Source organism: Podarcis tiliguerta (genome assembly GCF_965153285.1).
Source record: "Podarcis tiliguerta genome assembly, chromosome: 9".
Lineage (NCBI taxonomy): Eukaryota > Metazoa > Chordata > Lepidosauria > Squamata > Lacertidae > Podarcis > Podarcis tiliguerta.
In genome coordinates, this window is record NC_139542.1 from 55,580,919 (window position 1) to 55,606,865 (window position 25,947).

The 25,947-nt window shown below is 44.8% G+C and overlaps 1 protein-coding gene and 1 long non-coding RNA gene across 7 annotated transcripts in view; both read right to left on the minus strand.

Annotated features, from left to right (window-relative positions):
- Positions 1 to 1,929: 1,929 nt before the first annotated feature.
- Positions 1,930 to 25,947, minus strand: part of LOC310657386 — a 73,699-nt gene continuing 49,681 nt past the window's right edge. Inside the window, exon 2 of the long non-coding RNA XR_014501731.1 lies at positions 1,930 to 3,302. This is a non-coding gene — a long non-coding RNA (uncharacterized lncRNA). The remainder of the gene's footprint in view (positions 3,303 to 25,947) is intronic.
- The window catches only part of FGL1 (fibrinogen like 1), a 35,391-nt gene continuing 11,373 nt past the window's right edge, over positions 1,930 to 25,947 (minus strand). For 4 of the 6 annotated variants that reach the window (XM_083458441.1, XM_083458440.1, XM_083458439.1 and 1 more), the window contains 6 exons: positions 21,135 to 21,315; positions 18,434 to 18,593; positions 16,477 to 16,574; positions 15,623 to 15,711; positions 14,870 to 15,057; positions 1,930 to 6,911 (listed from right to left, as the gene is read on the minus strand). In XM_083458441.1, coding sequence (XP_083314567.1) covers positions 6,752 to 6,911; positions 14,870 to 15,057; positions 15,623 to 15,711; positions 16,477 to 16,574; positions 18,434 to 18,593; positions 21,135 to 21,315 — 876 coding nt within the window. In that variant the 3' untranslated portion in view covers positions 1,930 to 6,751. Of the gene's footprint in view, positions 6,912 to 12,477; positions 12,930 to 14,869; positions 15,058 to 15,622; positions 15,712 to 16,476; positions 16,575 to 18,433; positions 18,594 to 21,134; positions 21,316 to 22,506; positions 22,614 to 25,947 lie in introns of those variants that run through there. The other 2 variants (XM_083458443.1, XM_083458442.1) reach the window with 2 other exon arrangements.

The window sequence follows — 25,947 nt, forward strand, 5'->3', positions numbered from 1 at the left end:
TGAGTGATAAATTCACGCTTGTGCAATTTATAGGTGTTGTGTGTCTCCCTTCCTGCACTGGAAGGTGTAAACTGATCTTTCTTTGGCAGCCCTGCAAGAATTCAATTTTTAGAGGAAGGAAATTAATACCAGGCAGCATGCAATAGCAAGGAAAGGAATGTCTACTTAGATCTCATTTTCATTTAGATCTTGTATCACCTTTTTTTTTGGGGGGGGGGGACACTTAATAACTTAACAAATGAGTAGAGTTGGTGTAGTGCATGGGTAGGCAAACAAAGGTCCGGGGGCCGGATCAGGCCCAATCGCCTTCTAAATCCGGCCCACGGACAGTCCGGGCATCAGCGTGTTTTTACATGAGTAGAATGTGTCCTTTTATTGAAAATGCATCTCTGGGTTATTTGTGGGGCATAGGAATTCGTTCTCCCCCCCCCCCTTTTTTTTTTTTCAAAATATAGTCCGGCCCCCCACAAGGTCTGATGAACAGTGGACCGGCCCCCTGCTGAAAAAGTTTGCTGACCCCTGGTGTAGTGACTGGCAGACCAATCCATCATGGAGTGGCATAACCACTGCCGCATCTCCAGCCCTGTCGCTATGGATGGAAAGATTTCTCAATTTTGGTTCTCTTGTGTTTCTCATTTCCTCATCCAGCTCTCCACATTCACCTGTGATTTGCATTAAAACAACAACAAACAAACCTGCTCAAAATTCACCAGCATTTTAGTGCAAACTTCTCCCAATAAACACATTTGTGTATGCGTTTCTTTAAAACCAACGTACACTTTTCCCCAAGCAGTTTCTGCTAATATTGTGCACCTTTGTATGTTATGTTCACTGCTATATTCATTTCTACACACGCTGTCCCCTGACATGCATTTTTGCAAATATGGCTTGACTGGAGAACTGCATTGCAAAATTTGAATAAGTGCGAATTTTGGAGGGTAGTTCTGTTTTGGTTCTCGATATTGTTTCGGAAAGAGCAGATTTAATAGATTCGGCTTTAAATGAAAACTGAATCAAATTTCTTGGTCCCTTCCCACTCTACAGTTTTATGATTCTTCCCTGTCACTAACCATTACTCATGCCAGCCAAGGAAGATATCAGTGGGAGAGGAGGCCAAAGCTTGCTTTGGTCTGTGCCAGCTTGGAGCTCCACTCAGGTCTCATGCTGCCAAATGGCAGCAGTAAACCTGGCTCAATTCAGTCCTCTTCCCTCCTAGAATGCCTCATTTCTGGTTCTATCTACTTGCATGTTTTGTGGGCGGAAGGATGAGGTCGTGTCACTCCACAGGTAAAGTCCAGTGGGGCTGTTATGGGCTGGTGAGAGTGAGACCTCTGCCCCATTTGATCCCCACCTCTGCCATCACAGCAGGTTGGGGTTTGGATTGCACCCTAAATGTGAAAGTGGCTGGGTAGGCAAGCCTCTGAATTGAATCTCACTACAGTGGTACCTCAGGTTACATACACTTCAGGTTACATATGCTTCAGGTTACAGACTCCGCTAACCCAGAAATAGTGCTTCAGGTTAAGAACTTTGCTTCAGGATGAGAACAGAAATCATTCTCTGGCGGCACGGCGGCAGCAGGAGGCCCCATTAGCTAAAGTGGTGCTTCAGGTTAAGAACAGTTTCAGGTTAAGTACGGACCTCCGGAACGAATTACGTACTTGACCCGAGGTACCACTGTACAAGGCCTTAGGCAAGTGACTGACTATTCTCAGTGGCGTTATTTCATCGGCAGTAGGAAGAAAACTTACCTACTTTAGGCAGATATTTTAAGAATTGCCAAGGCAAAGCACTTGGAAGACTGCAAAAGTGCTATATGAACACAACCATGTGCTTGTACTTCAGATACTTGATTTTTTAAAAAGACAAATGCCCATAAAGTGCAGTATCTCATGCAGTAAAATGGTATAAAGCAATGGACACTTCAAATCAAATCAAAACAAGCTTTATTATACTAGCCAAAGGCCATGATACAGTCATACGAACACCGTCAGGAAAAGAAACATCCATCTGACTATATAACTGCATATAAAAAGCAGAGCCACTGCCCGAACCATCAAGATCATGTGTAGGTTGGGGACTCCACACAGCACACAATATTTTCCTATTCAGACCTTGGAATCTCCTTTACAGTTTACAGCCATTTTTGTCCAGGTTCTTCTTCCTGATCTTTCTTGCCATCAGCTCAAAAGGGCCATACTGGAGCATTAGCATCACTGAGCAGCCATAGAACCCTCTCCGCCAGGGAAAGAAAGAGCACAATGGACACTTGAGAGACAAATTTCTAGCTCTCAGGAGGTAGTGCATGCTTTGTATGCAAAAGGTCTCAGACTCTCTGACATTTGTTGAAGCATTCCTGCCTGAAATCCTGGAGAGCTTATGTGAGGATCTGCCTCAATATCAAGCAATCTCCCCTGTTCTTGCTGTGATCTGGTTCATTGCCTGGGGTGCTCCTAGAGCCAAATTTTACCACCGGAGACTTAAGTGACCTTGGCTGCAAGTGCGTGTGTTTCACTAGCTAAAGCAGCTTTACGCAAGCTGTGAACTCTCCTGGTCACAGTTATCCATGCTCTGTTAAGCTCCAAGTTAGATGGGAAAGTGTTTGGAAACATCAGCTATTGCAAAACACACTGGGATCAGGTGAAGGGAGCACATCTCACTGATTCTTGAAGAGTAGCACTGGCTGGCTGCCAAACTTCAGAGCACAAGTCAAAGTGCTGGTGCTCAGCTTTAAACCTCAATATGGCTTGGGTCTTTCTTAATATCAACCAGCTGGTGTATTACATCGGTCTTCAGGTGAAGCAGGTGATGACTCAAGAGAGGACCTTTGGGTGACCAAACTCCACCTATGGAATTCTCTCCCATGAGGGAGACGTACCTGGCACTTGTGATACTATCTTTTCAGCGACAGGCAGAGACCTTTTTTCTTTCCCCATGCCTTTAAACATCTGCCCAGATTTCAGTATTTTTTTTATTGCTGCTTTTATTTCGCTATATTGATTGCTACTGTTTTATTACACTTTTATGTGTGTTTTATTGTTGGTCGTTAACCAAAATACCTATTGAAAGGTGCTATATAATCACAACAACATTGTTTTCCTTCCTTTCTTCCTACTGCACTCTTCTGTGGTACATTGTAAGGAACTTATATTTGAAGGAGCCACAAATTCCTTTGCTGTGGAGTTTGCATCATTGGGGAAAGAACTCATGAACAGAAGAATTTTCAGATGAATCTTGAACATTCAGTATTTATAGGTTGAATTTTTTCCCAGGGGGTACTCAAAGGTATGCAGTACCAGTACCTCTTTTCTTCTTGTTAAAAATGTGACACTGTAACAACTTCATGGTGAGTACTGGCACCTATTTTTCGGGGGGAGGGGAGCACTGTATATGTTCATATGCATACCATAAGCTAACATCTGAAACAGCTTCTTATAACCATTCCCAAACCAAATTTTAATCAATTCCATGTAAAAGAAGCATTGTGTCCTGTTTTATTCATACTGAAGTAAAGATACAAAGCCTCAAGCGGCAAATCTATATTGGAGAGTCCGGAATCCAGATTTCCTGCGCCAGCTCCTTAATCACAAAACCACTCGCCTTTTATTTCCTAAAGCACAATGGTGTGCAGTATAAATAGCACCTTACCCTGCAGAAGGAATGGGAAAGAAACCAGGAAGCAACACCAAAACATTCTCTTCCCGCACTCATGTACAAAGAGTGGTATATACTTGAGCTTGGTGGATATAACACATTCAGATCTGAATTAGACAGATCTGAATTTGGTCTGATTGTGAAGCTGCTGCACCCCCCCCCCCCAAAGAGGACTACAGCCACTAAATGTGGAGAAGTTATCATTTAATATGCTTCAGCTACTCTCATATTCTCAGGAGTGTCAAAGGGTAGGCTTCCATCCTTTATAAGCATGCTTGCTTGTAAAGTGGGGATTCAAGTGCATCAGTACATTGCATCTGTAGCTCCCACCCTCATTCCAGAAGTTTGGAGCAGCCTTGTCACTTGGGGGAGTGAGGGGCCAGGCCAAAATTTGACGCCCCCACTTGCTGCCCTCATGCTGCCTTCCCAAAGTTGGCTAAGCGAGGTGCCAGGTTTTTGGAAGGCGGCGCAAGGCTCTGGCAGGGTCCCAGAGCCTTCCCATCTCCTTCCGAAAGCTGGGAAAGTGCTAACTAGACTTTGGAAAGGAGGAGCGAGGACTCGGGGAGTCAGAACCCTCAGCTGCATCCCAACATCCAGAGCCTCCTTACCCAGCTTTGGGAAGGCTGTGCAAGGGTGTGTGTGTGTGTGCGTGTGATGTTGCTGAGGGCCTTCATAAAGGGCTTAAAGGCCTGCATGCAGCCCTCAGGCCATGTGTTGGACCGCCCTAAGCTAGAGGAAAACTATGCAGAGCAGCAAATGCAAATTTTACTTTTTTCTACACTCCTCTCAATCTTCCATCTGGGCAAGCAAGTCATTATTGGGGTCCAGGGATCATTCCAGCCAAACAAGAGCCAGAGAAAGTGGCTAAAGCTGCACAGGAACCAGATTGCTTTTCAATATCACAGTGTAAACAAAGTATAGGAAGTGTTGAGAGGTGATACCATTTAAACCAAACAGTGAGCCGTGCAGCAAAAAAAAAAAAAAAAAAGACCCAGTATTTCCTGTAGTGCTTTTACTGCACTAAAAACAAAGAGATAAATGAATGAAATCTATCTTCGGCTGTGTGCAGAGTAAATCTGACAGCAATTAACAGTGAGCGTGTTAATAGGATAAACCAGGGCTGGCCCAATACATTCTGCTGCCTGAGGCCATGAACAAGACAGTGCCTCTCCTCCTTCCAACTCAGCTGGCAGCTGAATCTGACTTCCGCACTTATGACATGACAGCATTATCCGCTGCATGTGAAGCACCCGGCTAGTTCAGGGGTGAGGAGTGCAGGCTGTGGAAGAGATACAGCTCTGTCCTCAATAGACTGGAATTGCTAGGGGCTTAGAAGGAACAGCCAGGAGGTGGCTGCCACCGCCACCACCTCTCAGCAACCCCTCAGTCACCTTACTTTGCCGAATGCTAGGGCCTTATGCCTAGCATTCTGGACAACACATTTACTGCAGTAGGAGGGCAGCCATTTCCCACAAACCATGTCCACCAGCTCCACACCTGACGTCGTATGTTACACCAGGTGTTAGACAGGGAAAGTCATGCCTACAAAGGCACGATTAGGCGTTTAAGGTAAGGTCCCAGTTGTTCCTTTGCAAATGGGGCTCACTGACAGCGCCAGTCAGCTGACTAAAAAAATCCCCATTGGGAAATCCCAGTATTAGAACCATACATACAACCCCATTCTAAGCAGCCTGCACTTTCTAAAGTTTGCCACCAATATCTTTGCAGCAGTTTGGTTTCTCAAAAATGGAGCAGCTATAAGGGTTGAAGGGAGTATAATTTTGTCCCCAACCATGTCATGAGAACTAGCAAATAATTCTGTTCTGTACTGGCACACAACCCATACATTTAGAGCACCCTTCAAAGAAATGTTGGAAATGTAGTGGGAAATGACAGCTCTGGGGTATAAACTACATTTCCCAGAATTATTTTTTCATGTTTATACATTTCACTGATTTTACAATCATTTTGACATTTCAAAACTTGACTTACTTCCTCCTCTTTCTGCAGTTCCTTAAATTTATTTTTAATATCTTCTGCATATCCAAATTAACTTGATTTGCTTATTTATTTATTCATCTTCTTTAAATATATACTCTTATGAAGCTGCAGGTTATTACAATAATCCTGCCAATGTTTTTATCTGTTTACAATTTATCTGTAAATATGCAATAAACCATTTCCACTCTTTTATAAAAAGTTTGTTATCCTGGTTTCTTATTCTTCCAGTAAGTTTTGCCATTTCTGCATATTCCATAAGTTTTTGTATCTATTCTTCCTTTGCTGGGACTTCTTCATCGTTCCATTTTTGGGCAAGTAACATTCCTGCCACTGTAGTCACATACATGAATAAGTTTCTATACAGTTTAGGTAGCTCTGTCCCTATAATTCCCAATCCCCCCCCCCCCAGATTATTTTTGTGCGTTGGGGGGGAGGTAATGTGCTTTAAATGTATGCTATCTATGCAGCCTGTGTCCCTTATAAAATTCACCTCCCCCAATCTTAAACCATACATAAATGTAACATGACAAGCTGAATTTATGGTTACAGAAACTGCAGACACTGCGCGATGAAGCTGCAATATATAGGTCACTAGTTTAAAGCATCTGAAAGATGTGGTCTTTGAATAGGTATATCCAGACTGTAAGACTCTAAATATATATATATTGGAAGAATTAAGGTAGCATTGTCACTTGGGATAGTATGTTAGCCAGTTGAACAAAATCGACAGAGAGTTGTATGATACCATAAAGACAAAAAACGAAACAGACAATGAAGTTACCATGTAAACTGTCCAGTTTATCTTTAAGAATAAAATACATAATTTTGGCCTTTATCATGAAGCCCAGTGGTATTTAAATAGTTCATATAGCCACACTGTAAATGCTGGGCAGGGTTATGATTTGCCTTGTGTGAAACCTATTTGCCTTGACAAAGGGCTAGGTACAGCTAAGCCCAGAAACACTTTGCTCTAGGCTGGAAATTCAGCTCCTGCCCATGGTAGAATCTTCCACGATTTGCACAGAGATGGATGCCAAAGTCCCCATACGATCCAGACCGGCTTGCACAAAAAATATGAGTGCCGACATCATTAAACTTAAACCTCATTAGGGCTAAAGTCTGACGGCCGGACTTTCATGACAACCGATTTCAAAGAATACCACCAACCATGCCACGTGTACCACACAATTCCATTGTCTGTCGCTGCCGAGTAGGGTCCATTGTAGTACAGGCCGTTCAGGTTGGCAGAGTGGCATCTGGCAGAAAGAGAGAGAAATAAAGGATATCTTTTAGATTCACACGGAACCATCTATGCCCTGCGGTGCTTTCACGTAGCAAATGCATGCACAACAACTGTCTCAAATGTACACGCAACACGCAAAGCGAATGTGGCTTACGTTTTCAAATCAGATAGAAGCTGGTTTGAGGGGAAATGCATCAAGACGCAGTATTTCTTTGGATTGCAGCTAACATCTTGCGTACATGGCTTTGGGCAGCAGGGGTGGGAGCACCCTGGAGCCAGAATAAATGGTAATGTATATCCAGCCTATGTGTACGTGTAATACTGTGCTTAACACATTGCTTACCATAAGGGCAGAGGTCACAGATTACCACTTCTCACTGTTACAGCCACTGTATGGAATGTTTTGAAGCTGCAACTGTTCATTACCGTACTTTGCGTGCAGCATGATTTAACCTGGCAATATTATTGTGACCCTAAGCCATGACTTATTGCTCTGTTAGTTCCTTCAGTCCCCCTCTCCAATATCATCCTTAATATCCTGCAGTAACCAGGTTCGGATTAACCACCATGGTAAAATACTATAATTATATATACAGTGGTATCCCAATGTCTCCATGAGATAAGTACACATCAAACAGCAATTCAGTATGGGGTGTGGATGTGCATTACTGAAAAAAGAATCAGGAGACCTCAAAGGTGCCATGAAAATGATTTATTAGCCAAATAAATTGTAGGCTTTGTGGCTCTTCAAGGGCAACTGGTTTTTAATTCATCTGAAGGATAACTGTCACTCTGAGATAGTGTCCAACACTCTTTAATTATCATTTGGAAGGATTAAATCAGTTGCCCTTGAAGAGGAGTTGCAAGACTTGAAATGCACTGGACCAACAAATTATTTTCAGTCTGCTACTGAAATCTCTTCTATCTGTGTTTATTGCATTGGTGCCTTTCCTTCCTTCCTGCTTGTATGCTGCTATAGTCCTTCTACCTGGCTGCATTAAAATTCCCACAGTTCCAATCTGGGTGTTGTTGCCTTGTCACATGGCATGGGATCAGTTACTAGGTGTATGTATCTTACAAAAATGTAGTAATTGTCCATCATGAAGGATATATGATCTCTATCACCTGCTCTTGTTTGCTACTCTAAAGTTTTCTGAGATAGGGTTTGAGAACAGCAGCCTTAAACAAAAGTCTTTTTTGTTCCTCGTTCCTGCCACTTTGCCTGCTAATCGCCACCATCTGAGAATGCTTCCGAACCTGTGATGATTGCACATGGGAACAACCACATGAAAGGAGTGCAGTTATGCGCCTTCCCTTCATTAGTGGCTTTGGAGTAACTTTGTGAATGCATTTCCTGCCAGCACTTGGGGTTTACATGATAGAACAAAAGTAATTACCCACAGCCTGGCTATTAGGCAACTGATGTCTATTTGCTAGGAAATCTCAGTGCAAGTTAAATATAGGCAGACTGGCCATCGGCCAACAGCTTAGGTTCTCCAAGCTACCTTTTAATTGGCTATGCAGAAATCCTCCCTCTCCAGCCCTAACCCTCGGAAGCCCTCTCTGCAAACTGTCTTCAAAACTCTCCATGATGCTACAGGGCTTTGTTTGTCTTCGTAAGAAATAAAACAGCTCTGATCCATCTCCCCACCCCCAAACATCCAGCAGGAGGTCGGAACAGGGCCTTCTGCAGCACATTGCCGTGAGTCAGCCAGTCTACAGCTTCTGAACGTGAACGTAACAATAGTAAATGCTTTGTCAGTAGTATTCAGCCGCTCAGAGGCTGGGAGAGGGAAAAGAATATCTCATCAGACAGCCTGCTCCAGAGCAGGACAGGATTTCTCATTTTGAGCAGCATGATTCTGCCACAAGCAAAATGCCTGTCATTAGATGGGTGGGGTTTTGCACGGAGAAAGAGCTTGCTACAAACAAACAAAATCACTGCACCCCACTGCCAGGGAGCCCCTAATAGTCACTACACGTAGACAAATACTGTGCCCCCTTCTTAAAAGGACCTCCCTTGAATTGGAAGTGTTGAACAATTATCATCAAGTGGGAAATTTCCCTTTTGGGCCAACGTTCTCAGGTGGGAGAGGGAGTCCACCTTCAGGCATGCTTGGAGAAGACTAAATATCAGGCTACATGTCTCTATGGCTTCAGGCACAGTCATGACAGCCCCGCAGGGCCCAGGAGAGGAAAGTGCAGGAAGTAAGGCACACCTGACCATAAGACGCACCTAGTTTTTAGAGGAGGGATGCAAGGGAAAAAATATTCTTTAAAGGGAGCGCTGAGCAGAGCCTGCATGCATCCCAGGCTCTGCTCAGCGCTCCCTTTCATGAGCCGCGTGGAGTGTGTGTGTGGCACTTGCAGTCTTTTCCCCGAGGAGGGAGAATGGCCCTTCTCCCTCCTCGGGGAAAAGCCCCCAAGAACCGCATACACGCTCTGCGCGGCTCTTTAAAGGGAGCGCAGCTCTTGGGGGCTTTTCTGGAAGGTGGGGAAAGGGAAAGAGCCGTATGCTCTGTCCCTTCCCCCACCTCCCGCAAAAGCCAGCAAAAGCCGCTAAGCCAGAAGCCAGGACAGCAAGCGGGATCGCTGCGCAGCAATCCCTCTTGCTGTCCTGGCTTATGGGATAGCAGCGCACAGCCTCTCCCGGGCAGCGGGATGAAGGCTCCCCAAGAGCCGCGCTCCCTTTATAGAGCTCGTGGAGCGTGTGTGCAGCTCTTGGGGGCTTTTCCCCGAGGAGCAAGAAGGGCAGCCCTTTAAAGGGAGCACTGAGCATAGCCTCCCACCTGCAATGGCTCCATAAGACGCACACACATTTCCCCTTACTTTTTAGGAGGGGAAAAGTGCGTCTTATAGAGCGAAAAATACGGTACATTGTATCCCTTCTCAGTGTTGCAAAGGGGACCCGGGAGCCAAAGGAGGGGAGCCAGAAATTTCCTGGCACCTCAGCAAACGTTTGCACCTATTGGGTGAAAAACAAGCATTTGCATTTTGTGTAAGCCTACATAAAAATGCATGGCGCTTTTCCCGCTGCCCGCTTCCTGTTCTGCCAACGTGCCCCCGCCTACTTTTCCCGGGCAATCCAGAGAGGTGGTGCTGAAGTCCTGGCAAAAGAGCGTGAGCGGGTGGGGCCTGTAGGCAACACACTCCGCCTGCTGATGGGACTGCCATCTGCCAATGAAGGGCGCTGGAGGTGGCCCACCTTCAAACAGAAGAGGGCAAAGCTGCTCGTTGCCACCATGAACAGGTGAAGAACTGACTACATGTGGTGAATTTTCCAAACAACTCTCCTAAGAATCAGGAGATGGTTAATATTTGCACTGACTCAAATTATGTTGCTAAAGGTACAAAAAGGAAAAAACCTCCACTCAACCCTCCACCTCCAAGTAAATGAGTATTTCCCCGCCCAGGTGGGCCACTTTCTGCAAACCAGCCCAGAGAACTGCGTCAGCTTTTGTTGTTCGTACGTGACCAGGGTGTCCTGTCAGTGCTATAATGTCAATGCTGTCCTCTCCCTGCTGGTTGCCACTTCTGTTCTTGCAGGCATCCTGCTCTATTGAATGCTCCATTGTTCAGCACAAAAGAACACGGCTTTAAAAAACAGTGGGCGGGCGGCATTGGAATGGAGACGGGCACTGTCCTTTTCGGAGTGCATCAGCACTGCACAACAAAGTCACCATTGCACACCGATACCATCAGTTCTTAAAGAGACACCAACTCCCTTCAGCTGCAGTAGAAAACCTCTTGGGTTTACAGGCCACCAAGTAACAGCATACATTAGGCTCAGTCATTGACAAATCTAACACTGCAGAAATTTTTGCTGGGTGCCTGTCGTGCTCAAGCAGGACAGATATTTCCCCTCTCCTCTATGTGCTCACCATTATTCTTCTGCCCCAGCAGTTGACACCATCACATTGACTCTGAATTGGACTGATTCCTTAGAGCGTTTTGCAGATGAGCCTGATCCTATGAGCCTCTATGCTGAGATGGAGTAATCTTGTGATTCTGCACCAGACAAGGCTGCAAAGCTTCTCCTTTCCTTTGAGATGGGCAGAGCAGGTGCCCTTGCTGTAGCCATGCCAGTGCTTTGCCAATAGATGAGGGAATAGCAAGTGCTCTTTATATTTTATCCTGTGCGTTGTTTAAATGTTATTGTTGTTTAGTCTTTTAGTCATGTCCAACTCTTCGTGACCCCATGGACCAGAGCACGCCAGGCATTCCTGCCTTCCACCGCCTCCTGCAGTTTGGTCAGATTCATGTTGGTAGCTTCGACAACACTGTCCAACCATCTCGTCCTCTGCCATCCCCTTCTCCTTGTGCCCTCCATCTTTCCCAACATCAGGGTCTTTTCCAGGGAGTCTTCTCTTCTCATGAGATGGCCAAAGTATTGGAGTCTCAGCTTCAGGATCTGTCCTTCCAGTGAGCACTCAGAGCTGATTTCCTTAAGAATGGATAGGTTTGATCTTCTTGCAGTCCATGGACTCTCAAGAGTCTCCTCCAGCACCATCATTCAAAAGCATCAATTCTTCGGCGATCAGCCTTCTTTATGGTCCAGCTCTCACTTCCATACATCACTAATGTGAAAACCATAGCTTTAACTATACGGACCTTTGTTGGCAAAAGTGATGTCTCTGCTTTTTAAGATGCTGTCTAGGTTTGCCATCGCCTTTCTCCCAAGAAGCAGGCGTCTTTTAATTTTGTGACTGCTGTCACCATCTGCAGTGATCATGGAGCCCAAGAAGGTAAAATCTCTCACTGCCTCCATTTCTTCCCCTTCTATTTGCCAGGAGGTGATGGGACCAGTGGCCATGATCTTCGTTTTTTTGATGTCTTCCAATTCAGAAAGAGCGGGGCCTTCCTGTGCCACTAAAAGGAATGTTGGAAACCGGAGCAGAATTTGCCGCAATTTACATGTTCGTCAGAGGTTAGGAACAGAAATCACTCAAGCAAATATGAATAGAAATTTGCTTCTGCTCCTTTTTAGTACACACATATTATTATTATTATTATTTTACAAATGAATATACCATCCTTCATCCGAACAGCACAGGGTGGTTTGTAATATGTAGTTACATCACTTTCTGTATCATTTTTTACATTTTCATTGCAGGGAAATGCACTGGAATTGATTGCATACTTAATTGTATTAGTTTTGGCACTTGGGGTGACTTTTACCAATTCCTCTCTCTTCATTTGCAGCCCCCCCCCCCGCACCACTTCCAATGACTGCCCCCCCCCCCCCCCTGGAGCAGATTTTCAGAGACTGCAGAGAAGCAGGAGGTGGGAAATTCATGTTCCATGAATGTTAACTTCTTGCATTCGTGGAAAGAAAAGGCCAGGATCCAAGCCTCCATTGGGTTTGAAACTAGCAATAAAAAGTAAACAGCGAGAGCTGGAATAATCTATTTATGGTCATTATTCTGTGACTCCAAAAGATGTGACTCAGTTGGGAATATTCAGCAGTGATTCACCAGAAACAAACGTGACTCTCCAAAGAGCTCAGTAAAATGCAGACAAATTTCCTTCTGAAGTCAATGGAAGATTTGAGTTCGCTGCAAACAGGATTTACACACAGGTTAATTTCCTCCCTTTTATTATTTTAGCATTGACGAGAGTAAAAAGATTTAGATTTGGATCAGCCCCACTTAGGACTGTTTGGATGACGCTTGCAGTCACTGGTGACATGGCCTGTGAGTTATTAGGTAAGGGACAGGTCTGGGCAATTTCCCCACAAAAACACAGAGCAAATAAAGGGTGACATAGACAAACATTGTAGCTGATTTTGATGGACAACCCTTGCCAAGCGAATTCAGATTGCTCTAAAATGGTAAAAGGCAACTCATTTCCAAAGGAACAAGCACATTTATTCTGTAGTTGTTGCATAACTATATTGGCTTACTATTTTTAAATCTAATGACTTTTCTTTCAGCAGCTGCCATTAAAGTTTTCTTACTAATCCAGGAGTCTTCCTTGCCTGACTGATTTTGTACAGGTCTCCGTGATGTTGCTAAAAACGTGCGGAGTCTCTCTGGACAAAGGGATTAAAAAATAACCCCGTTAACATTTATTAACTCGTTTCCAGCGCTAACCTGCCCTACATTTCCAAACAAATGCCACATCTGATCTGGCAAGGGGCCAGATGAGACGTGACTGTGGCAGACCTGTCTGTGTGTGTCAGAATCGGATTGTGGCACATTTAATATGAAATCGGGCACTGGGCAACTTAAAGGGCCGCAAGGGAATGCGGGAAAGGAGGGCTGAGTCCCCCCATTTGTTTTGCACCCTCAACAACTTTTTCACAGTAGCTTTTCCTCCAAAAAACAATGGGCCAGATTTAACAAACTTGCTGCACTAGCGGAAATCAGCTTGAGCCCTACTAATGAAACAGGACTTTCCCCCTTCTCCTCCTCCTGTACTAACCCTGCGCCCACCCCAAATTCACTTGGGAAGGTTGGGAGAACCCCAAAAACAGGGCACTAAAGGGGTGATCGTTCTGTCTAGCAAACAGAAATGATTGCACTGATGGAACAATTAATTGTCTTAGTGCAACGCTGTATTTCCCCCCAGGGTGTTTTTTTTGGGTTTTTTTTAGGGTGCAGGTGGCAGCAGTGGATACAAGCAGGGGAAGCTTTTGTTTATTACGGTAATTACTATTTTTCCTTATAGCTGCACCCAGCTTTCCATAAAAATGGAAGGTAAAGGTAAAGGTACCCCTGCCCGTACGGGCCAGTCTTGCCAGACTCTAGGGTTGTGCGCTCATCTCACTCTATAGGCCGGGAGCCAGCGCTGTCCGCAGACACTTCCGGGTCACGTGGCCAGCGTGACAAGCTGCATCTGGCGAGCCAGCGCAGCACATGGAACGCCGTTTACCTTCCCGCTTGGTAAGCGGTCCCTATTTATCTACTTGCACCCGGAGGTGCTTTCGAACTGCTAGGTTGGCAGGCACTGGGACCGAACGACGGGAGCGCACCCCGCCGCGGGGATTCGAACCGCCGACCACGCGATCGGCAAGTCCTAGGCGCTGAGGTTTTACCCACAGCGCCACCCGCGTCCCTTATTATATATACCCATACCTCACTTGAAATCGCCCCTTCTTGCTTTATAGCAGGTATGTCCAACATGAAGATGGCTGTTATCTACGATCCAATATTAAAAACTGGCAGTGATCTACCACCCAGGGATGCGTGCAGGGTGAGCGGGCGCTGGCTGCTTCTCCTGAGGGGGCAGGGATGGATGCAAGGTGGACAGCAGGGATGGGTGGTCAGGCGCTGGCTGCTGCTCCTGACACCGGCTGCTGCCCCCCGCCATGGCAGGGGTGGGTGCCAGGAGGCACACCTATGTCAAAACAGCCCCCCCTGTAAAAGGAGTTCAGGACCAGCTTGTGGCTGCTCAGGTACATCTCCAGTGGAGGGGCATGGCGATCGACCAGAATTCATTCCAGGATCGACTGGTCGATCGCGGTTGACACTTTGGACATGCCTGTTTTATAGCATCACCTACATTCTGACACATGGCCTTTCCCCAGAATTAGGAGAAGGCAGGTTGGGGAAATATGAAGCAGTGATACAAATTCTTTGTTATGCGCTCATAGGCCTGAGTAGCAAAAGGTGTATTTCATGCAAGGTAGCACAGAACGGTCATGGTATTTCCCCCTAATATAACACTTATTTGTGTTACATGCGCATTTTAACACACTCCCGCCCACCCCCAAATAAATACATTACAATTTTGGAGACGTTGTTTGGTTAGATAGCCACATAGTAAAACTCGGAGAAGTACGGATTGTGAAGAGTAGCTGCTTTTTTGGCTTGCAGATTATTTGGGCAGTGCAAATCAGGCAGGTTGACATTGTGTGAGAACTGAACCAAATTTATTCCCCATCCCTAGAATAAATGCATGTAGAATAGAAATGATAATAAAATACTTCAAGTGCAAGCAGAATGAGGGGCCGAGAGGGAGTTAACTAACCTGTTAAACCACCAGCCAGCTTTATCTTCTTCAGCGCAGTTCTTTTCGTAGTTGTCATTATCTCTGTCCTTTGTACTGAATTTCATTCCTTGGTGGTTTGCCCACCATTTAACTTCAGGGTGAAACCCCCCAGTGAGGGAATCTCCTGCTGTTCCAGAGTATTGCCCACAGTTCATCTTGTAAGAGCTCTGGTTGATAGAGGGAAGAAAAAATAATCTGAAGCAGTAAATTGCAACCTCGGCATCCAAAGAACTTTGTCAGAAAAACATGCGCGCAACCCAGTCAGAATTATTACAAGTAGAAATATCTCATACAGTTTCACTTAACATGCAGTGGGGGTAATATAAAAGGCGAGCAGGTGTTTAAGGTGAAGGAGAAAAAGTTAAGATAGATTAGAAAGTGTTTCATATTTCTAAGATGCAACATTTGCCCCCCCCCCCATATGTACAGTGGTACCTTGGGTTACATATGCTTCAGGTTACATACGCTTCAGGTTACAGACTCCGCTAACGCAGAAACAGTACCTCAGGTTAAGAACTTTGCTTCAGGATGAGAACAGAAATTGTGCTCCGGCGGCGCGGCAGCAGCAGGAGGCCCCATTAGCTAAAGTGGTGCTTCAGGTTAAGAACAGTTTCAAGTTAAGAACGGACCTCCGGAACGAATGAAGTACTTAACCCGAGGTACCACTGTATTTATAATCCTAATTTCTATTAGAAGTGTCAAGGTGTCAGTTAACGAAGTGCATTTTATTACCTGTTCGTCTCCAACTCTGAAATTTTCATACTGTGCAAAACGCTGTTCATCCATAAAATCAGACAGATCAATTTTCAAGGTATAATTCCCTGAAAAACAACAACGATAGTGTGGAGGATAAATTATCCACTGGAGCGGAGAGAGCTTCCATTCAATTCACTTGGTGCCTTATAAGGTGTCAGATTCAAGAAGTGTTGAATTGGACCAGCAACTGAGAAGGAAATATCAGGAGCACACCAAAAATCTGCTTCTGATTCTTCCTGCTTAATTTTAACCTTAATTTTAACCTAGGTTTACTTGTCCCTAGGGATGGACAGATCCGTCACTTTTGGTTCTCTCAGTTTCTCATCTCTCCAATCTTAAAATCAGTTGTCCACATTTCTGCTGCAATTTGCAATTAATTTATTTAAATCCTCCAGAAAATTCACCAGCATTTTAGTGCAAATTTCTCTTAACAAACACCATTTTGTTTCATTGGAGAACCACATCTCAAGATCTGGATAACTGCAAATTTTGAAAGATGCTTTTGTTTTGGTTCTCCCGTCCCCCCCCCCCAAAAAAAGTGTGAATTTGATAATTTGTCCATAAATGCAAATGGAATCAAATTCTTCTTCCCCATCCCTCCCTGCACCACACGATGGGCGTGGTTTAGGCCAAACCATACTGGGATTCAAGTGGGGAGGCCTGGTAGGCCTAATTAAGCCCGGGGGGGGGGAGCAAATCAGCTACAACCCTGTTGGGGAAATTAAATGGTTGATTCCAGGCTTTGTTTCTAGTGTTACACAATCAGCAATGTTCCTGTCATCATTGGTTTTCTTTACCTTAATGAACATTTACTAAGCAGGCCTTCTTACCCTGAGAGGTCAGATAGTGGAGATTTTTATTTCCAAGCCAGTATTCACCATCTGGTGAAGCAAAATCGCCAAAACCTTGTTCATACTCAGCCCAGTCTCTGAAAACAAAATGTAAACTTCTGATTTGGGTCACTCAAAGAGGATTATCAACTGGTCCTTATAAAAAAAATATATTTATTTTTTATAACCAAGAGGATTTTCAGACGCTCTTTAACGAAACACCCCTTTGAGTTACACGGTCTTCTAATGAAAGCAAATCCCCAGTATTATATCAGTATATTTAGGGACATGTTTTTGGGTATATTTCACAGCAACCTCCATTGTTTCTGATAGCTTCACTCCTTCACAAACAGGAATATTAGTTTCTATTTGATTGTGTGAAAAAATTGCTGCTGCTGTTTTGTGAAGATGCCATGCATGGAGATTTGCCTGCTAGGAATGCTTTGCATCTTGGGTCCTAATAGGTCATGTGCCCCAATTTCAGTGGAAGTGAGGCATACCCTCCAACATTTCTCCGATGAAAATAGGGAAGTCCCATTCCATAATGATAATTTTACTATTTATACCCCACACATCTTACTGGGTGGCCCCAACCACTCTCGCTGGTTTCCAACACATATAGAAAATTAAACATTAAAAAAACTTCCCTATACAGAATTGACTTCAGACGGCTCGGGGGTCAGATAACTCCATACCCTCCAACATTTCTCCAATGAAAATAGGGACATCCTAAGGAAAAGTGGGACATTCTGGGAGCAAATCAGAAACCAGGACAGCTTCTCTAAATCTGGGACGTCCCTGAAAAATAGGGACACTTAGGGAGTCTGAGTGAGGTCATACTTACTCTGCGCTGGGTATCAGGAGTCTCCTACCATTCAGTGTCTGAAAGAAAGTCCTACACAGGCTTTTGCCAACCTTACCACAGTCCCCAGGGAACTAAAGCAGTCTTAACTCCACACACAGTACTCTTTGAGGTGCATGAGAAGAATTAGAAAAAAGGAACCCGTCTCAGCTGTTAAATAAATACAATTTTTGGTGGTGGTGGTGGTAAACTGAATGCTTATCTTAGCCAACTTCTCATGGGACTAGTTGGACACAGAGGACTGGTGTTTGGAACTAGCTGAGAAACCACAAAGGGAAGAAGGCTCAGAGCCTGGGGAGTGGTTGTGGGACAACAATGGGTGGTCATAGGGAGAAGAGGAGGTGGTGGAAGCTGAAGCGGTAACAGGGCTTAGTGAGCTGGGAGAGCCTGTGGCAGAGAGAAGTCCAGAATCAGAGGCAGAAGCTGAAGCTGAAGTCAGAGTGTGAGAGCAGGGAGGCCAAGAGGCAGAGATGAGTCAGGCTGGTGAAGAGTCAAGGATGTCTCCCCTTCCTGCTGCAACAAGGTCCCCTACCCCCTTGTCTTCCAGAACCAGAAGAGGCATGAAAAGGGCAGAGAAGAGGTTGGCTGCACACTGGTAAAGTCTCCAACTGCTTGGGAAAAGCCCTGGAGAGGAGGCGACTTAAGATGACTGTGGGGAGGTGGGAACTTTCAGTCTCTGCAATTGATACAAGGGGCCAGATCTACTGGGATTACGCTGCTGTGCTCATTGGGCCTGACATTCCACCAAGTCTGTGGATATTGTGTTTTTGCTAATAAAGTGTTAACTCCAACTTTGAACTGTCAGATACTGACTGGAAAGCTCCTGTGACACCAGCCCAGTTTTTATATTTGGATTAGGAAAGGTTTCGGTAGAAGAAAGCAAACTGAAGTCAGACATGAAAATGACGCAAGAGTCATGAGTATGTATGTGGAGCAGATGGACGTAGGTTCTCCAGGATCATCAATGAGAAGCACTGAATATTACATTGCATCTTTCACTTTCAGGAGTTAGTACAGGGATAGAAGGTTTAGCATTAGTATTTACCTCCTCTCTTGTGCCTATGACTTAGTTCTGATTTTAAGCCCACCACTTACCTATCAAAATTTTGACTCCCATCTGACCGTCTCTGAAAGACTGTCCATCCTCCTCCTTCTGACATGTCACAGTAGGCAGAGAATCCACTGGGGCTCTCAAGAGGTTTCATCTTGTAGTATCCACTCTGTTTGTGTCCAGCGTTATAGATCTCCGCACAATCTGCATTGCCCCAAAACAACAGTCATTCCAAATAATGAAATTTGGTCTTGTTCTCATTACCGCTATAATATATGCAGAGAGACACTTGGAAGGGGGTCTGTATTGGATTCTGACATTTTATACATCTACTCAAATGTTAGTCCCATTGAGTTCAACAGGGCTTTCTCCCAAGTAAGTGGGTGCAGGATTGCATCACCCAGAGATACATGATATGCCTAGAAAGCTATGCTAACATTTGTTGTTTCAAATGGTCTTGTTCCATGATCTTGGTTGAACCGTTTCAGGCTAAACCCCCGGAAGATTTCAAGTCATTTGTTGGTTAAATAAATACAAGGGAAACAGTTGGAAATTGGAGTTAACAAATTCCTAATTATATATGTTTATCCCACAAATCCTTTTCCACTGTTACTGCTGACTTGGTCTTTATTGAAGACTAAGGTTTATTGAAAGCATATTATTTGTACAAAATCAAAAAACCTTTCCCTCTTTATTTGCAGCCTCCCAAGTCGGACTGACCATGCATATCTGTAAGCCCAGCTTAACTTCTAGCCTCTATTTTTGCATCTTGCAATTGTAAAAATTAACTATTTATTTCTCAGTGTAGGAATAGTGGTGGCTACATATACAATATACCTTCAAAACACCCCACCAAAGCATCTTTCTCACTGCCGTTTGCTGGGAATTATAGCTCTGCGAGGGGTAAACTGCAGCTGCCAGGATTATTTGGGGGGATGTGCTTTAAAGGTATGGTGTATACCATGGGTTGGCAAACTAAGGCCCGGGGGCCGGATCCGGCCCAATTGCCTTCTGGATCCAGCCCACGGACAGTCCGGGAATTACCACGTGGATTGGCATGGGGATTCTGATCATTTGGGCTACACCATTCCCCCCCTCCCTCACACACACTGTGGCGGTGCCTCCTCCCTCCCTCCTCCTGGCTTCTCCCTGCCCTTCCTAGAGGAGGAAGGGGGCTATGCTTTGTTGAGCCACAGTTGGCTGAGTGCCATTTTAAGCAACCCCTCTCCGGAGCCAGCCATCTCACACCGCTCGTCATCGTCATCTCCGCCACCACCAACCCCTGCTGCTCGCAAGGCACAGGAGCCATGGTTGGCTGAGCGCCATTTAAAACAGAACAGCCCCTCTCTGGAGCCAGCCCTTTTGCGCCGCTCATCGTCCCTCCGCCACCACCAGTCCCTGCCACTTGCAAGGCACAGGTAAGCTACCACCAGGGCTCATCCGGTGCTGTGGAGAAGGGAGGGGAGAGTCAGTGGGGGGGGGGATTCCCCCCCCCAATATAGTTTGCCCCCCCAAGGTCTGAGGGACAGTGGACTGGCCCCCTGTGGGAAAAGTTTGCTAACCTCTGGTATATACAAGCCCCATCCATATTGCCAATGCTATGGCCTTTGTAGTATGGGTAGGGCTGGCCACTGTGTCGCTCTTTGTTTTTGGTACAAGACTTGCCAGATGCCAGGGACTGGCTGGATGAGGAGGAATGGTGGGGGTGGGGGCAACCAGAGAATCCCCTAGGGAAGCCTCAGAAGAGGAAGTCTCAGACCCAGGGGAATGCTGGTGGGACACTGAAGACAGGTCAGAGGATGGGGGAGAGCAGAATGGTTGGGCAGAACAGGCTTCAGCGAGAGAGATGAACCAGAGGCAGAAAGCACTGCAGATGCAGGACAGGCAGCTGGGAAGGAGGTGGGAGCTGAGGCTGCAACCGATTCACAGGAGCCTGCCAGTCCCACTATATTCAGCTCCCCTCCCGCCTTGTCGCCAAGAACATGCCAGACTTTGCATGCAGAGGAACAAAAAGCACAGACCAAGTTTAAGATTGCAAGGAAAACAGCCAGATGGGGAGTGGCATATTGTCAGTTCTGGCAACTGCTTTGCTGGGAGCCAGTCTTGCCCACAGGTTCCTCTGTTTGCATTCTGTTTCCTGGAATAAAGAATCCACTTTACTGCTCATCTCCAAGTCTCTGTGCTGACCAACCCTCTGTCTGAAGGACTGCACAAAGTGCATGCCACTCTTCTCAATAGGTCTCAGAGATCACTCCAGATCTCTTCTTGACTAGCTGGATATGCATGTGTCTTGTGTACATTAAAATAAATAATTGACATTTACCTCCCGGGAAGCTCATGCCATCAAGTCATTTGTTCACTCCACAGTTTTCCACACATTTCCCCATCAACTTTCCTAAATGCTTAAATTCGGATTCTTTTTTTAAAAGTGGATTTGCTTAGCTAGGGTGACAGTTCCCTTTAATCCGCATCGCCCCAAACTAAAATTCTGGTATGTGCTTGATTCTCTCCCTTTAAATACTGACAGTCTGGAGCCACCCTCTGTTGTTAAAGGCTGCGACATTTATTGAATATACTGCTGAGCGGATGGAAAAATTAAAGGAAGCAAGCTGCTCACAAAAAGGGATTTGCCGGTTTAACTTTTGGAAGTTCAGGCTATGGTAGCTGCATGCCATGGTTTGGCACAATGACTGGGTGGAGTCTATTTGAAAAGCAGAGAGAGAGGGAGGGAGATTTAGCTCAAACCTTTATATTCTCTTTCTTCTCCCAGATCAATAACACTGTTTTCACTTCCTTTATCTCTGTACTGCATGTCCTTCTCGATTAAGAGCTGCACAATCTTGGCTTGTTGCTGCTTCACACTTTGTTCCAGAAGTCTCACCTGGGCCTGGAGTTTCAGCTGCTCTTGGAAACAACTCTCTAAAGTCTGCCGGAGCAGTTCATTAATGGAAGAAGGAGGATGGAGAAGCATTAGTGAACTGTTGGGTCATTTCCAGACTAACCTGTTTATTGAGCATGCATTCCTATTTGCATCCGGAGAGGTTAGACAATTTTGTGTTGAACAACTCTTATCACACCCTTGCCAGTGCATTTTCAATTGCTTTCATTATCGTAAAAAGTCTGATTTCAAAGGGGAAGCACATTTGCTGGCCAAGAGCTCCAAATCAACTTTAATTGCACCACCTGAATTTTCTGTTAGGTTATTGATGCCCACGTGAAAATAGTGGCAGTGTGAAATCACTGAATTGTAGAGTTGGAAGGGATGCCAAGGGTCATCTAGCCCAACCTGCTGCAATGCATGAATCCTGCCCACAGCTGTCCCTGGGTGGACTTGAACCACCAACCTTCTGGTTAACCACCAGATGCACAAACCCATTGCACCCAGGTTTCCCACCTATCACTGCCTATCACATTCAGGTCCATGAGCCTATTTGAAAAGAAGGAACGCAATATGCTCTTTAATTAGTAGTGCAAGGTTTCATAGCTAAAGTTGTGATTAATCATTTGACGTGTATTTGGTGGTAGCAGTTCATCAGGAAAGCTTTGTGGAACAGACTCTTTCTGTGCTCAGAAAGGTAACCCTGTTTGAGCAAGGAATATGGAGTTCAGACAAAGAAAACTCTGTGTGTCTAAGACGCATAAGTGCCCCACAGAAGGGAATTCAATCAAAGCTGGTACTTTGTAGGAGCTACATGCATCCATTGATCCAGCCAGTATTAATAACTGGTGAATTTACATAAACATTGCAGAAAAACGTGCCTTATCCATATGAAGATAGCAACAAGTGACACACACATTGTCTTTAATATCCATGCTCATTCTGTGCTGCTGTTTTTGCCCTTTTCCCTGGTTTGAAATTATCCATTTGGTTCTAAAAAAAAGACTATCTATCTATCTATCTATCTATCTATCTATCTATGTGCCAATCTATCAACATATCATTCTGTTTAGTGTTCTCTTTTCTTTGATGGGACAACACTACATATTAGATCAGTGCAATTCTACAATAGAATTTTCTTGGTTAAAACATACGAGATCCCACCCCCCTCTCCAATTTAATTACATTTTGGCTTGACTTAAAAGTAAGAATTTGTTACTACAGTCAGGAAATACATACACAATCTGGGTCATAATTACATAGTGTTGCTTGCGGTGAAACAGAAGACTTCTGCACAAGACCAGACTTTGTTGGAGTCCCCTCCCCTCATTTTTTTCACTACAAAAGATGTAATTCAGTTTTGTTGCCTAATAGCAGGAAATGAGCTAGATTGGAAGGGAGGAGGAGGAGGAAGGAGCAGCAATGATTCTGAAACTTCTACATGGAGGAAAAATTCAAAACAGAATATTATTTATAGACTAGATCCCTCTCGCCTTCAGTATTCATTCCTAGGTTGCTTTAAATAAGCGTTTGTTGCTCGAGGCATGTTGATGCTGGAGCGCTCTTGATTGCATGCCTTCCCTTTTAAATATTTGTGTTGCATCTCAGATGTTTGTTTTTCATTTAATTCCTACCCTTGAGTGCAATCCAATATATGGCAGTGGAGAACAGCCTGGAAAACATGCGGCGGGATTAGGCAGCTTGTCAGGAAACTCTTCCAGAGGGACGGGCTCGGTGCCAGTCCAAAGCAGCTTCGGTAATGCTCCAACAATTCTCTCTGGAAGAGAAGGGAACTTGCCTGCCTGTTGGCTGTGATGCTGCTTCAGTGTAAAGTGTGGATCCCCTCCTTGCAGGCTCAGCTGTTGAACCATTCCTAGATTCATAGCTGCTATATTATGCACCAACTGACTAAAGGATTTTTACCGGATTAATTATCTACATTTTAGCTGGTTTGTTGTGTAGTTAACTGATTCAGTGTAACTTCAGGCGGAACTGGGTGTTCCAATCAAAACACGCAATTGTGCTCCTAACTTGTCTCAGACCAACAGATTAAAAGGGATCTAGCTGTTTAAAATCCTCCACCTCTTAACCAACAAAAGCAGTTTTCCCCAAACTTGGGTCTCCAGCTGTTTTTGCACTACAACTCCCATCATCCCTAGCTAGCAGGACCAATGGTCAAGGATTATGGGAACTGCAGTCCAAAAAAACCCAGCTGGAGACACAGTGTTGGGAAACACTGACCTAAAGTCTTAATAGACTGATTCAGCTGCCTCCCATGTTATTTTATTATTTTATTATTATTTATTGGATTTATATACCACCCTATTCCCAGAGGTCTCTGGGTGGTTCACAGAACAAAATCAAAATATAAAACCACAAAATATATAATCAAAATAAAAACCACCACCCAATAACACCCCCCCAAAAAACCCCACGTTTTAAAAAGGCATATTGCATACCTTAGGATAAAGACAAATGAATTATTCCCATTTTATACAGGCAGGATGGATATGTGGAGGAAATTAGCATCTTACATAGCTGGATAGATTCAGGATCCATAGGAAGCTGCCGTATGGGGAGTCAAGTTATTGGTCCATCTAGATGATTATTGTCTACACCAGAGATGGGGTACCTCAGGCCTTGGCACTAAATGTGGCCCTCCTAGTTTTTCTGTCTGACCCTTGAGTGTCTTCCTGAGCCAAGCACCCTCGCTAACCACATCTCCCCTGGCTCTGTTTTGCATCTTTGTACTCTGCTTGAATGTTTTTGCTTGGCTGGCATGTGCCATTGAACTCTGGTGATGCCTCTTGTTTGGAAGATTGAAAAGGATGTGCAAGAGCACATAGAGGTGAAATACACATTTGTTGCTCCGCCTACTTTTGCCTCAGGCCCCACCCATCACCGACATTTGATCTCTTTAAGATCAGACAGAAGGTAAGGTGACAATTGGTCCGGAGAAGGTTCCCCATTCCTAGTTTACACTAAACTGGCAGCAGGTCTCCCAAGCCTACAGTACATGGATATGCCAGAAACTGAACATGGAACCTTCTGCATTTAGTGTCTGCAGAACACATAACTGACTACAATTCCAAATTAGGGTTTTTTGTTGTTATTTATTGCGGGGGGGTGTGTCTGTTTTTTATTTGCTAATGGCATTTATGAAAGAGAGCAGAGATGCACAGAGTAAAACAATGGCTTTTCACTTTAAAGTACTGTATATGCAGATAGATGTTAGGAAAGGCTTGGTCTCTGTTAGCATGCATTTAAAAGAGGAAAATGACCATCAATACTGTTTTGTGCAGTGTTCATTTCAACGGCTTACTTGAGCATTGAAAGCTGCACACAAATAATGCGTAACGATACAAAATGTGTATTCTTCATACTGCTCACTGGCCAGAGTTCTGGTGTAGTAATCAAGCATGAAGGAGAGCTCCCCCATGTCACATATTAGATCTATTTGATGGGATAGGCTTCGGCCAATATGCAGTTACTTACATAGCCTTTTCTCTTAAGCTTTGCTCAGGAGAATTTAGAAATCTGTGCTGCAACACACATGCTCCCTCTTCTGGCTTTGCAACTGCAACACACCCAAGCAAGGAATCCTAGAATCGAGGAGTTGGAAAGGGACCATAAGGATCATCCAATCCAACACCCTGCAATGCTAGAATCTTTGTGAGGGCTGAAACCACAACCCTGAAATTCATAGTCACATGCTCTACCGACTGATGAATTTTGCAGCACTAGATACTAGGGTCTATATCAAGGGTGGAGAACCCTTTTGGCCCAGTACACCAGAGCCTTTTCTCCACACTGGTCAACTTTCTGATAGGTATGCAAGACCACCCACCCATCTTCTGAAGTTTTGATGTTGTCAGGCAATCCCAGCAACCTATCAAAGTTGGCCTGTGGGGTAACTCGCTGGCAAAGCAGTACCCAACAGAACTGGATTCCGCTACTGCCCAATGATGCCAGCTGATTGACAGATGGTCATGGTGATGGGGAAAAGGTATCGCAGGCTAAATTGTACCCCCTGGCCCACAGACCAGAGGTTCCCCACCCCTGGTCTATATCAGTGTACAGGGATCATTCGTGAATGAGTGCAATACATTTGTGAATGAGTGCAGCCCTCATAAATACATCACCAGGGCAGTCCTTTCAAGAGGCAGGCTGCTGGCCGAGTCTGAACACCTACCAGCTGTTTAGTAGGGAACAGAACAAGGCTGCTCTTGTCTAGATTCAAATTCATATTTCAAAAACAAAGCGTATTTTAGGCATACTTGAGATGGCTATTTTGTGTATATGTCTCATAATATCATGAGAACAGTCATCCACATATAAGCAAGAAGTTCCAGAAAGGTACCTGTGTTAAGTTTGCTGAATAATAAACAACTCATAATCCAGCAGCACTTTAAAGGCATATGAATGTGATTGGCCTAAGCTTAAAGCTTATGACATGCCATATTAAACATTAGCCTTTTAGGGTGCTACAGGATTCTTTGCTGCCTCAATTTTGGAATCAAGGAGCACCCCCAAGTAATGTACCATCAGGGGGGAGTGCAACTTCACCCAGAACAGGTAGTCTCCCTAATTCCTAGACATGAGAACCACCTAACTGCAACACCTCTGTCTTGTCAGGATTCAGTCTATTTGCCACCACCCCCATCCAGCCCCCCTGCCTCT